At 39.7% G+C, this 13,986-nt stretch overlaps 1 protein-coding gene across 1 annotated transcript in view; it reads left to right on the top strand.

Moving 5' to 3' along the window:
• Positions 1–13,986, top strand: part of nid1a (nidogen 1a) — a 98,919-nt gene that overhangs the window by 42,230 nt on the left and 42,703 nt on the right. Inside the window, exons 9-10 of the mRNA XM_048530693.2 lie at positions 5,091–5,234; positions 7,744–7,872. Of these exons, the coding sequence (XP_048386650.2) occupies positions 5,091–5,234; positions 7,744–7,872 (273 nt within the window). The remainder of the gene's footprint in view (positions 1–5,090; positions 5,235–7,743; positions 7,873–13,986) is intronic.

The raw sequence follows: 13,986 nt of genomic DNA, 5'->3' as shown, positions 1-13,986 counted from the left end.
TGGTCACGGCTTGTTTCTTATACTTATGCAGACTTAAAACATTTCCTCTTTTTGTCTTTCTATGAGTTTCATTGGTATACTTTGTTCAAGCCCTACCACAGGACTTGATGGTCAAGGGAGATGCAATCATAACGTAAACAATATGTCTGAAGAGAGGTGGTTAGAGCAGGAGGATTTCCTGGTCAGCTATCCACCAGAAGGCATGACAAATCACTGGAGTATCTTGCCAAATATAATCATGGACTGGCATAAACCCAGAGTAGGTCCATGATAGCCAGTGGCCTCTTAGGCAAGGTACCTGAACAGAGAGCAAGAATAGCTGTGCTACCAGTTTTGGGGCTTTATAACTAACTCAAAACTTGTAAAAATGCTTCTTCTTTACCCTTCATTAATTCACTTGGCTTTCTTCATTTATTCTTGATTAAAGATATCACAAATCCTGAGTATTCAAAATGTTACATTTTCCTTTTTAGAACTGATAACTATTTATTGGGATGGTTCCATCTATTTTAGAAGTGCTACAGCATTTCTAGCTCAACAGACAGTTTATCAAGTTTTTGTATTGGAGGAGAAAAGTTAAAAGCACAATCTTCCCAGCATTGTGAAGAAGGTAGAAAAAAATCTCCCCATTAGTCATTCAGGGCTTGTGAGCTCAAATCCCACGCTCGAACATGACTGCAAAATCCTGAATAATCCTCTTAATACAGTGAGGGAGGGCTTCACTTTTAGGGTTAACTTTAAATGCAACAACTCTAAGTTCTGTCTATACTGTTTGGTAGGTGAAATAGATCCCATGATGCTATTTTGAAGAAGAGCGGGTCGACCCTCTATGCTGTTCCATATTTATCCTTCAACCGATATCACTCGAACAGATTGTGCGGTCATTATTGCATTCCTGTTTGTGGGAGCCTGCTCTCTGTAAAGTCGCTGCCACGTTTCCTACATTACAGCAGTGTCCACACTTCAAAAAGTACTTTGTTGTCAAAGGTTTTTGTATGTCCTGAATTTGTGAAATACCAGATCAGATGCATCTTATTTTTAAAGGTTAAAGCGTCTGATCGTGCAGCAAAATTTTCACTTAAAGTTAAAATTGTAATTACTGCTTCATTGCCATTTAATCAGCTAGTGCAAAATGCTTGTTTCTGTGCTGTTCCATTAATTGCAGTGAGCTTCCACAGAAGACAAGTTAACTTCGCCTTTTTTTTGAGGCAGCCTTTCTTGTTCCATAGTGTGTTTCCAACAGGCATATAAACTCTAAGAGGCATTTGTTGGTTTTTGAGTCATTAGGGGGCCCGGAGTGGGATTTCCTGCAAAGTTGCCCTGAGGGGAGATGTTTTTTCTGGCCATGGTAATTAAGGAAGAGGAAGTTGCTCTTTATAAAGAAAGGCACTAAACACTGTTGAGAACAATTAGATCTGAAGTTTGGTTGTTCTAAATTTGCCATTTTTACCTGCACAATTCGGGGGTTGAGACCAAATGTAGCAAGTCAGCCCAATTATTTATGAAGAAGCCACAAATATTTCACCAGTTGCTGCTTTTTATTCACTTGATGATGGGAAGGAGATCTGTTTGGCTGCACTTCAATAGACTGATGTACTCCAAAAGCAGCCAGTAAAGATAATGTTGAATGGCTTGTATTTCAGTAGTTAACTTTCTGTAGCTTACCCAAGGACTGAACATCAGGCTTGAAATTTCTAAGCTTGAACAAGATAGTAATGAGTAGAATTACAGTGTATGTGTCTCGAAGTTTTAATTGGTCTGTTATCAGTATTTAAGCTTCTTGCATGCCTGAGCATAATGGAAGTATTCCTGGAGTAATGATCTGAGGCAGGATTGTTAATTTCTCTCTGCTAAATTGTCTGCTTAGGTTCATGCTTTATCAGCACAGTGCCTTCTTGGACAGTCTATTTGGTGTTTTCATTGCTGTTAGAATGCCTGGATCACTATATAAGACCAATAACCAAAGAATCTGTAGAACTTGATTCTTGTGCAGCTGCTGATCTTGTAATTATTAGCCCTGTAACTACAGGAGTGCAGGGCAGAAAAGTTAAGATAAATCTGTATAAAATGAGGGTTGGACCCCTGTTAGAGCGTAATGGCCAATTCAGGGCACCACTCTCTTCAGGGAGGATTTTCAGGCCTTTGAGAAAGTGTAAAGGAGATTTACTAGGTTTGCAGCAGGCATGAGGGACCTCAAATGTGAGGATAGAGTGGGCAAGATGGGCATGTTCTGCATATACCAGAAAGGTCAAGAAAAGATTTGATAGTTGTTCAAAATGATTAATGATTTTGATAGGTTTTTTTAAAGTAAGGAAGCACTGTTTGTGTTGGCAGGAGGGGATGATCAACAAGATGCAGATGTTAGATAATTGGCATGAGAATGGGAAGGAGGTGTGAAGGGAATTACTGTTAGTCAGGAAGTTATCTGGAATGCAAAGCTGGTAAGGTGATGGAAGTAAATTTGGTGGTAACTCTCAAGATTGAAATGAAAAAGAAAAAAGTGGGAAGACTAATTGGATATCTTTTCAAAGAAGCAAAATTGTGACAAGGCACCAAATAGCCTCCTACTCAGCTCCTTGATTCTGTGAAATATCAAGTTCCTCCCTATGCTACAGGATTGTAGTAGTTTTAAAGTTGACCTAGTGCAATGTGGAGAAATAAATCCAGTGCAAAACCTGAACTGATCTCATAATGGAAGCATTGTAACCTGCAGTCTGCATTGACAATTGATATGTCAAAAATCTTGTGAATAGCAAATGTGGTTCATTTTCTCCTGAAGGTGTCTGATTTCTTTGATTCCATATCTGTCCAAAATCTTATCTGCTTTGTTTGACTAAGAATGCTGCTAGAGAATGAATGAAAGAAATCTGTACTGCACATTAAGAGTACCAAAAATTGCTTAAGAGTTAAAGCTACAAGATAGCTATCTTATTTGCTCAAAGCTCTTTACTGCTATCTGCTGCATCAACTTGACATAATTGGTAGGGCTCTTGCCTGGAATCAGAAGCTTGGGGGTTGAAGCTACATTCAAGACCCTAGCTCAAAACTTTGTCTGATAGTTCTGTACACTCTGTGGGATTGTTGCATTACTGTAGTGACACTGACCAATGAATCTAATGGTCATTGTATGGAAATCTTTGTTAAGGTGGAGGTTGTAGATTGTCTAAATAGCAACAAAACCAAAAGGTTGTCAATATGGCCTCGTAGCAAAATGGCCTTGTCGATTTTCTTGGCCTTGAAGAAAACGTGAATTTTAGCAGAAGATAATCTTCAATCAATTCCACATTTTAGATGACTCCTCCAGCTCGTGTGGTCAGGTGAAGGCCTTTTGGCGCCCTTGGCGAACTGTGACAACCTCCCCCACCCCGTCCCTGGAACTTTAGATTGTGGCTTAATCTTTATGTAATTGGGATTCAAAATACAATCCTTTTTAAAGCCTTTCACCTGAAGTAACTGTCTGATTACCCTATATGGTTTGGCTGGCTATGGTCAGATGATTTCTGTGGCCACTCTTAAGTCGATGTTCTTATTCATGAAAATCCTGGGTATTGAATCAGTTGCTGAAATGCACAGATCAATAGTAAGTATTTTATATTATGGTGACTGTAGACAAACTGATGCATCTATAATTAGAATTTAGACACTTATTCACCAGATTTTCCAGTAACTGGTTTATCTGCATGTTTGATTTATCAATCTCCTCCGCTGCTAGTACGTACCTTTTGGGTATGTTTTTCCACTATCAGAGGCTAGAGGTGAGCCATGTCTGTTATCAGATATTCATTTAATTGCACAGAGGTTGATAACCCTGGAAATTGGTTTGCTAGCTGCTATCATGTATCGCCATATTGGTTACTTCAGTAAACAGAACAGTCAGTCATCTTGTTGTTGAAGCTGCTGATGATTAGTAAGGTTCATTAAATAGGAAAAGCAAAAGAGAGATCAGAATAAAATAAGTTAAATTGTGTCACAAGTATTTCCCGACCTCTGCAACGGATCAATGGTCAGGTGGTCTGTTTTAACAATGTTGGTTGAGAGAGAGATGTTTGTCAGCGCACCAGGAAGGTCTTTGAAAAGCTTCTGAAATCCTTTTACGTACATCTGGTACCTCAGTAGCAGCCCCTTTAGTCCTGCCTCAATTGTATGTTCAATTTGACTCAGTAGAGCTTTGAACCCATGACCTTTTAATTTGAAATGAGAGTTCAGCCACAACTATGTGTGTGGGAGTGGGTGGTGTTGGACAGGGAGGCGGGAAGGAGAGGGAGCGAGTTTCTGCTAGGGACCTTGCACTGCTTGACATCAGTGATTTTGGATCAAGTTCTCAATCCTAGGTCATCTGGCCACTTTCACATTGACGTGCTCCCAAAATTGCTGTTCATTGCAATTAGTTACATTGCATTTCACTCAGTCTCTGCTTTTTGTTTTCCTTTGCTTTTAAATTTAGGGATTAAACATTCATTTGATCACCTACCTCGCCAAACTGGGAGACGGTATCGATTTGCACCCAAACATTAAAAATCACAAGATAACTTGCATTTAGCAGCAGAATTTTTTCATGAAAATGTTTGAATGAATAGCATAGATTCCTGTGCTCCTTCAGTTCTCATTCTGGTGTATCCCAATTTCAATCTTACAATTTATTGGATGTACCTTCAGCTGTGAAGGCTCAAAGCTCTGGCATTTCCTAAATGCTTCTGCCTTCTTGTTTTCTAAGACACCATCAAAATCTATCTCTTCTTACCAAGCTCCTGTTCATTTGCCCAAGGGGTCCTTATGTGGATCTGTGTCAAATGTTTTTAAATGTTTGGAAATGTTCCTTTGGTTATTTTCCTACATTAAAGGTGCTATATAAAAACAAGTTTTTATTGGCTGGAAAAGCACAGTTGAATAATGGGTAATTCTACATCAATTGTTGTGAAAGCTAAAATGTAACAATGCATCAGAAGGCCTGCTTAAGCCATGTAAGTGTTAATGCTTCAGGTGGAATAAGCAATGTAATACTCTTTTTCCATTTTACTGTGGAAAAGGTAGAAGATTGAGAAAAAGTGTTGCTTGTGGGGGTGAATTCTAATTCTTTCCTGTTTTGATAGCCGATTCAAGCTCGGTAAACCAGAACCCATGCTACACAGGAACTCATGGATGTGACACCAATGCTGCATGTCGCCCAGAGCAGGGGAATCGGTTCACTTGTGAATGTTCTGCAGGTTTTTATGGAGATGGCCAGACTTGCTATGGTAAGATGGAAACTGGTGAAACAGGCTGCAATTTCTTTAATATTTTACGTTTACATTTTTTTCTTTAACACTTTTTTATGTCCTTTGTTCTTCTCTCAGGTTGGATAGGACCAATGTTATTGTCCTGCCCCCATATGTGATCATGTTTGGGAGCCTGAATTGTTGCTGGTCATTTTGCATTGAGTTTACACCACACAAAGTCCTTCTGAACCAGCCAGTGTTTATGTTGTACATGAGCCTCCTCTAAGCAGAATTTATTTTACCCTATTACCATGTACTCATCACTATAAGTTAACAAAATTATGGAAAGGAAAGTTTGTTTTTCAGTCGGGGGTGTCTTTTAAAATTTATGAATTCATGATGTTGGCATCACTGGAAAGGCCAAAATTTGTTGTCCATCCCTAATTGCCTTTGAGCTGAGTGGCTTGATGGGTGAAGTCAGAGGGTATTTAATAGTCAAACAGATGCCTGTGGGATTGGAGGCTAGAGCAGAATAGGATGCCAGATTTCCTCCTCTGAACGACATTGGTGAACCAAACGTGTCTTTTACAGCAATTGTTGATAGCTTCATGGTCACTACTACTGATACTAGTTTTATGTTCCATGTTTGTAAAAGGAATTGAATTCTGCGAGCTAATATGGAGGGATTTTAACCTGTGACCCCAGAGCTTTAGCCTGGACCTCTGGATTATCAGTGCAGCAATATTACTGCTAAAGCACTGTCCCTCCTCATCTTTGAGGTCAGGAATGTTCTGCCTGAATGTGGTGGAAGATTCAATCGAAGTACTCAGAAGGGAATTAAATTAACTGGAAAAGACGACTGCAGGGTTACCACGAGTAGGCAGAAAAATGGCACTAAAGGATTTGCTCATTTGGAGAGCTGATACAAAAGCAATGCTCTGAAGTGTCTCCCACAGCACTCTGACAAATCTGTGATTTTTAGCCTGAAGGAGTTGTAGAATCTGAAGTGGTGGTGAGGTTTCTGTCTCTCCTGTTACTTGTAAATATCTGCACAAGTTGAAACCAGAATAGTTGCAGATATCTGTATTTACATTTCATGGGGACTCTTCAGTTTTGGTCAATTTCAGGGACAGGGAAATCTACAATCTATTTATCTTGTTGGAAAGACAACATGCTGCTCAAGCATTTGGCTTTGATTCATGAGGGCAAACACAAGAATGACAAGAACGTCAAATGACAGTAAACTGTAAACTCTCCAAGATTCCAGGTATTTCAAGAAAAGGTGGAAGTGTTGAAAAAATCTTGTTTCCTCAGAGAGCAAGTTCCTGCAAATAAATGTGTTACTAAATAGGTGAGACTAATTATTTTAAAATGGCTGCCAGTGTCTCTATTAATGCAGGCAGGATTCTTAAGCAAGTCCTGCCCAGTTGCAGAAGCACATCAGTCAGTAAACATCTAAAACAAATGAGAGGGCCTGAGGTATTGCAAGAAAAAAACTGAAGCTATGAGTTCAGGATCAGGGCAGGGTGAATCAGGAGTTTTGGGCTTGGGACGAAAGCAAAGTACAGAAATCGCTGATCAAAGGGTATATAACTCAGAATAGTGCTGACTTGGCTGCGTTTTGTTTGGTTTCTATAGTGCTTACATTCTTTACATACTAGATGTGTTAGGAGTGTTAGCTGAAAGATGGGCACATATATCCTGTAAAGCATCAGAAATAATGGGAACTGCAGATGCTGGAGAATCCAAGATAATAAAGTGTGAAGCTGGATGAACACAGCAGGCCAAGCAGCATCTCGGGAGCACAAAAGCTGACGTTTCGGGCCTAGACCGAGAGGCTCTGATGAAGGGTCTAGGCCCGAAACGTCAGCTTTTGTGTTCCTGAGATGCTGCTTGGCCTGCTGTGTTCATCCAGCTTCAAACTTTGTTATCCTGTGAAGCATATTAGTTGTTGTTTATAGAACCACAACACGAGACTGCTTTTGATGTGGAATGACTCCTCGTGGAGAAGCCTAAAGAAATACTGAAATGGGGAAGTTAAAATTATAGTTTTCTCCGTTTGCTTTGAATATTCTTATTTAAGCCTATCGCTTCTTGCTTATGTCCTCCTTTCAGGGTGCTTCTTTAAGTCAATGGCCTTCCTGTCACAGTAATTCCTTCTGTGGCCCAGTATCTCACTTTGTCTGATAACCAATCCATGATGAGCTCTTTTATATTTCACTAAGCTTAAAAGGTGCTGTAGAAATTTAAGTTCTTCCTTTTGAAGAAAAGTTCACAAACCAGAGATGTTACTAACATCTCTGAAGCAGATGGGACTTGGGACTTGAATCTAGGCCTCCCAGTCCAAAGATAGGACACTACCATTGCACAACAAGAGCCCTCAAACCAAGACCTTAAATTTTGCATAATTAAATTGCCCAAATTAAATAGCATAGAACTGTTAACATGTGAAAGAATGTCTACCTTTAAAATTGTTGCAACTTTTAAAAGCAAGTAAGCTTCTTGATTTCTGCTGGATAAATTTCCGTGTCTCATGATTCCTTTATAGACGTTGATGAATGCAGAGATGATCCTTCCATTTGTGGAAATTATGCTGTCTGTAACAATCAGCCAGGAACTTTCCGATGTGAATGTTTCACAGGTTATCAGTTTGCAGACGACGGCCGAACCTGTGTGGGTAAGTTGTGCTTGTTGACTTTGTATTATTTATGTTTGCAGTGTTTTTTTTTAAACAGTTTACTTAGGAAGAGCTTATGGAAGTCAAAATGATTGTGGAAATGGAAAATCTGTTTTATTTTAAACAGTAAATGAGGCATTAGAAACCTAAGATTGTATGGCAGGTAAGGTGGTTGTTCAGCCCTAATCATACCTGTGCCGACTCTTTGAAAGAGCAATTTAATTATACCCATTCTCTTAGACATATGCTGCAGCCCTGCTTTTTTTTGTCTCCCAAGTATTTATCCAATTCCTATTTGAAGGAAATTGGGGCAGTGCATTCCAGATCAAAACTAGCTACATGTCCAAATTTATAAACTAAAAATAAAAACTTCATCTCCCTTCTGTTTCTTTCACTGATTTGACTTAGATCTCTCTCCTCTGGTTACTGACTATATTGACATTAAGAACTTGATCCATGTCTGTTCAACCAAAACCCTTGTTGGTTGTTTCCACTCCATTTTACAAGATTCATGCCTTCTTTCTGCTTGTGGAATGAGGAGTCAATTTATAAACTTCGAGGACAATAGATTCCCCCTTTTCATTCAGTGTTTATGCTGGAATGCAAGGCTCGCCTCTACTGCAGGACCCATTAACACTCTGTGCCTGTCTATCAATTTGGCTGCATTCTTTTTTCCTCCATTTAATGATTTACAATTCAGACTCCTTATCAAATTATTTAATCCATTGCTGTAGTGACCTTTGGTGAACCACTGCATTTGTTCCCAGTTTAGGAGTTTTCATAAGGCAGAATTGTATATTACACTGAGAATTAAGGTGGGGTTGACCAGGCAGCCATTTTTGAACTAAGTTTATTTACACCTCCCCAATACAGGGTGGCAAGGAAGGCAATATCAAATGCTCAGACTTGCAGCATTACACTTCCCACTTAAAACAAATATAAAATGGTACATGTTCCCAAGATATTTTATGACTAAACTAACATCTGCAATGCTTGTCATGGCATACTTGTTTAGCTGTAACTGCACCAAAATACAAACAACTGATACTACCAAAGTAATTGTTCTTGTTGTATTTAACAAATATACTATCATTTGACAAGGAATAATAAAAAGAAAAACATTTTATTTCCTCTTTCCTCCATACTCTCAATTAACCTAATTGGCTTCTTTCTGTTTCTCTCTGGTTTTTTCCTTCCGTTTCCATTAGCTTGACTGCACATAATTGTTAGGATTGTGAGATTCAGTGATTTTTTTTTTCAGTTTTATTCAACGGCATTGACTTACTTTGCTCTCCCTATGAATTCTGTGATTTGAGAAGACATCCACTGTCTTTTTGCCTTCCTTTCTGGCACTTATTTGGGCTGTAAGGAAGTATTAGAATATAGGAGGTTTCTCCTGCTTTCTCTTTGTCAGATTTTCCCTTTCAAGGGGATCAATCTGCATGAAACAGACAGATTCTCACCAGTCCTCACTGGATTAGTGAATGCACCTATTACAACAACTCCAATCACATACTACTTTTTAACTCAGTGGTCTTTCATCATGACCTTCTGATCATTTAAGTTTCATGCTTGTGTCTTGTGACTCATTTTCACTCTGTCTTACTTTCCTTTTACCTTGTTATTGACATTGGTTTAATCAAATTGAACCTTGTCCTAGGAATGTGTTTAATGACTAACTCATAAGGTAAGATGAGCAATTTTTTTAAAGAGACTGGAGTTAATCTATAAGAGAACAGAGAATCATCTAGCATGCGGCAAAGAGAAATGTGGCCATGCCTGCCTGGCTTGTCACTTTGCAAATAATTCTGTTTTACAATTTGTACATTTCTTTCTGCAGCAAGAAACAGAACGAGATGAAACGAGCATCAGTCCTGGGTCAGCCCGTTCCTGTCATTTTCTATAAACGATTTGGTTGTGAATATATGCTGCATGGTTAGTCAGTTTGCAGATTATATCAAAATTGGAGGTGTAGTGATCAGTAAAGAAGATTATCTCAGAGTACCACAGGACCTTGATCAGATGGGCCAATGAGCCAAGGAGTGGTAGATGGAGTTTAATTTACTTAAATGTGAGATGTTGCATTTCGGTAAGGCAAACCAGGGCACGAGTTATACAGTTAATGGTCAGGTCCTGGGGACTGCTGCCGAACAAAGAGACCTAGGGTTGCAGGTATGTTGTTCCTTGAAAATGGAGTTACAGGGAGGCAGGGGTGGTGAAGAAGGCATTTGGCGTGTTTGCCTTCATTGGCCATAACATTGAGCATAGGATTTGGGATGTCATGTTATGGCTGTACTGGATATTGGTGAGGCCCCTTTTTTTTTTGGAATGCTGTACAGTTCTGGTCTCACTTCTAAAGAATGGCTGTTGTTAAATTTGAGAGAATGCAGAAAAGATTTAGAAGGCTGTTGTCAGGACTGGATGGTTTGAGTTATCAGGAGGGGCTGAATATGATGTGCTTTCTTCCCTGGAGTGTCAGAGACTGAGGGGTGACGTTCTAGAGATTCATAAAATTATGAGGGGCGTGGTTGGGTGATTAGCCAAGGTCTTTGTCCTTGGATGGAGGCATCTGGTTAGGGGACACAGGTTTAAGGTCAGGGGGGAAAGATTTGAAAAGGACCTGAGAGGTAACCTTTTCACACAGAGGGTGGTGCATGTATGGAACGAGCTGCCAGAGGAAGTGGTGGAGGCAGGCAAAATGACAAAATTTAATAGCAAGGGTTTAGAGGGGTACAGGCCAAGTGCTGGCAAGTGGGACTAGGTCAGATTGGGATGTCCAGTTGGCGTGGATGAGGTGGACCAAAGAGTCTGTTTCCATGCTGTGTGACTCTATGACTTTATATGGTGGCACTAGAGTGGTATTATCTGAGCTATGCACACTTTGACCAGTTCATGTATTAAATACACTTTCACTGACAAGCACCTGGTTAGGTGGACAAAGCGACACAGACTTCGATTTGCAGTTCAACTCTATTAATAAAATATTTCCTATTGAAAACACCATGTGAACATTTCCCAAGTTCACATAATAATTACACTAGCTCTGCCTGTCTGATAAAGAATATTACCTGCAATGATCAATGTGTTTAAGTTGGGCTGTTGCAATCTTTCCCTCCAACGTAGGGCTGGCTCTCTTCCACTAAAGTGGATCTCGCGGGTCTGGCCAGATCGTCCTGTGGCTTATCTTGTTTGTCACGTGGTCTTCTGTCATGAGTCTTGTTATGAGTCTTCTCTGCAAGTCTTTGCCAAGGGGGTGGCTTCCAGGTGTGTGTTCTTATCACATTTTGCCCTGGACCACAAAATGTTCTGTGGCCTTTGGCTGATGGGGTTTTGAGCTGGATTGAATCATCTACTGATATCATGCCAAGACACTTCATTGTTGTCACGCCTGGCTGGAAGTCAGGGTGCCTGAAAGTCTGATTGTTGCTTCTCCAGTACACAATCCTTGGGCTAGTTTAACTGGCTGCCCGGAACCTTTGTGCCTCTTTGGACTTCCACTGTCCTCATGTAGCCGTTAGCTGCTGGAGTTTAATTTAGTTTGGCCAATTTTCTGTCAGTGCGGTCAGTTTAGAATGTCCAATTTTGGGCCCATGGTCACTTGACCCTGGTCCCTCCGTTGATCCCTTGAAGTGTCTAGTGAAAGTGGGATCACAGGCTCAGCACACTCTCTTGTACAGGCAAGTAATCAAGTATCAGATGGATAGCCTAACTCCCTGAATATCTGGATTCCCCATTGTATACAGACTACAATATACTATCTTCTTTATGCATATCAATAAGCTTAATTGTAATTTAATACATAAATTGAGAATTAAACATTGTTTACATACACTGGCTAACCCTTGAGCCTCTTGGCAATCAGCAGCATTTGATAAACGAAAATTCATTCTGCACAACAATTTACATAGTTCTTTCACAACGAAGTCACCCTTCATTAATTTCTTGGCTCCCATTGTAGGAGCGTAGTCTGTGGTTAGTTTCTGGATGAGTTTCTTCTTCCAGCTGATGAATTTAACTGAGGACGGTTAAGTAATCGAAATAAATAGGATGAACAGCACAGCCAGGTATGATAGGAGACACTTCCATGGGTGTGTCCGCATGTTTGAGCCCAGTCCCAAAAGTCATCCCACCAGTTAGTCACTGTTATTTCCCTGATATCCTTTTGAAATTGTTGCCTGCTGAATAACTAGCAAAATCTTTGTGCATTCCTGGACTATTGAAGTAGTCTTTGGTGAAGTTCTTCATCTCTGTCAAAGCCTTGGTGGTACAAAACCTTGCACCCTGTAGGAGACAGCCTTAATCTCGGCTCAATTCACTTTTACTCTTGAAATACTCCTGGAATTTCTCATCATACACTCTAGGCCGGTGATACATGACATAATTGAATGCTTAACTGAGCTGTGTCCTTGTGAGTTTTGTTACAAGCTTTTTCTGGAAGACACTGGGATGACAATTGTAAGTCCATGGCTATGAATGAATAAGTCTCATTGGAAATTTGAAAAGATAGCCACATTTGATCTGCTGACTTTTAATATTAAATGTTTTTTACTTATTGACTGTCAAATTCAATGCCCATTTCTGAGGCCATAATTTTGGAAGGATGTGCTTCCTTCTCTGAACCAAATGATTGTGGGAGTTTGATAGTCAGTTAAGAAGGTGAGCTTGCTCTGCAAAAGTATTTGTCAAACTCTGAGCACAGTATGCGATTGTTGATGATAAAATTATTCAAAAAAATGACCAAGTCCCTGTGTTTGTTCAAGTTGACAAAGCATATACTACAAGGCTCTCCACACCATCTGACGTTGTGAGAATCCCACATCAAACTCCCACAGTGAGGTATCACATACTTAAACCAATCATTTCTTGGGCTTATAGTGGGTCAAAACAGTTTGTGTCCTTGAAGTTGATCTTGGACTTTGTTCATCTTTTGTGTTCCTTCTCTGTCGTAGTGATCATCCATGTCACACAAACATGAACTAGGAGCAGAAGTACACCACACAGCCCTTCAAACCTGCTCTGCCATTCAATAAGACCCTCGCTGATCTATCTATCTTTCTCCAATAACCCTTCATTCCCCTACCTAACCAGATTCTGTCCATCTCTTTAAAAAAATCCAGTGCCCTTTCTCTACTACCACCTAAGTCAGAGTTCCAAAGTAGCGCAACAGGAGAAAAAACATTTCCACTCATCTCTGTCCTAAGAGGACAGCCTGTAACTTTAAAACAGTAGCTCCAGTTCTACATTATTTCAGTTTCTGTTTTTGAATTGTCTTCAATGAATTTGCACCCTTTGTTAAGTAAGTGATCAATACTGTGCAAAGCACTCTAAATGTGCTGTCATCAGCGCCCTGCTTTTGTATTCACTTCCCCTCCTGATAAATGATAACCTTCTGTTAGCTTTCCTAATTAATTGCGGTACCTACATATCACTCTTTTCTGCATTCCATGTACAAGGGCCTCCAGATCCTTCTGAATCCCTGAACTCTGCAGTCTCGCAATATTTAGATAATAATACTATCTGCCACTGCCAAAAAGGACAACTTGACAGTTTCACAAATTGTAATGCATTTGCACATTTTTGCCACTCAATTAACGTATTAATATATTTTTGTAACCTCTTTGTGTCCTCTTCACAGCTTACATTCCTTCCTATTTTTGTCGTCAGCAAATTTGGCAACCATACCTTCAGTTTCTTTATCTCTATCATTTACATAAGTTATGAATAGTTGGGGTCATAACACTAATTCCAAAGGCACGTCACTTGCTAACTCAGAAAAGGCCCATTATTCCCTGATTTCTCTTTTGGAAAGCCATGTTGACTCTGCCTGATTGCATTGAATTTATATTTGTTGTAACTTCTTTAATAATAGATTCTAACATTTTCACCACATAGATGTTAAGCTGATTGACCTGTAGTTTCCTACTTTGTCTCACTGTCTTTGTTAGTGCAGGAGTTATTTGCTATCTATACTGAAGCGACCATCCTTGAATCAAAGGAGTTTTGAAACCAATGCATTGATTATCTCACTAGCCAGTTCCGTTACGACCCGAGGATGAAGTTCATCAGGACCCAGACACTTGTCAGCCCATAGTTTAAACAATTTAATTAGTACCA

This window comes from Stegostoma tigrinum, chromosome 4, assembly GCF_030684315.1.
Source record: "Stegostoma tigrinum isolate sSteTig4 chromosome 4, sSteTig4.hap1, whole genome shotgun sequence".
NCBI lineage: Eukaryota > Metazoa > Chordata > Chondrichthyes > Orectolobiformes > Stegostomatidae > Stegostoma > Stegostoma tigrinum.
This window is presented reverse-complemented; position numbering and strand designations above follow the sequence as displayed.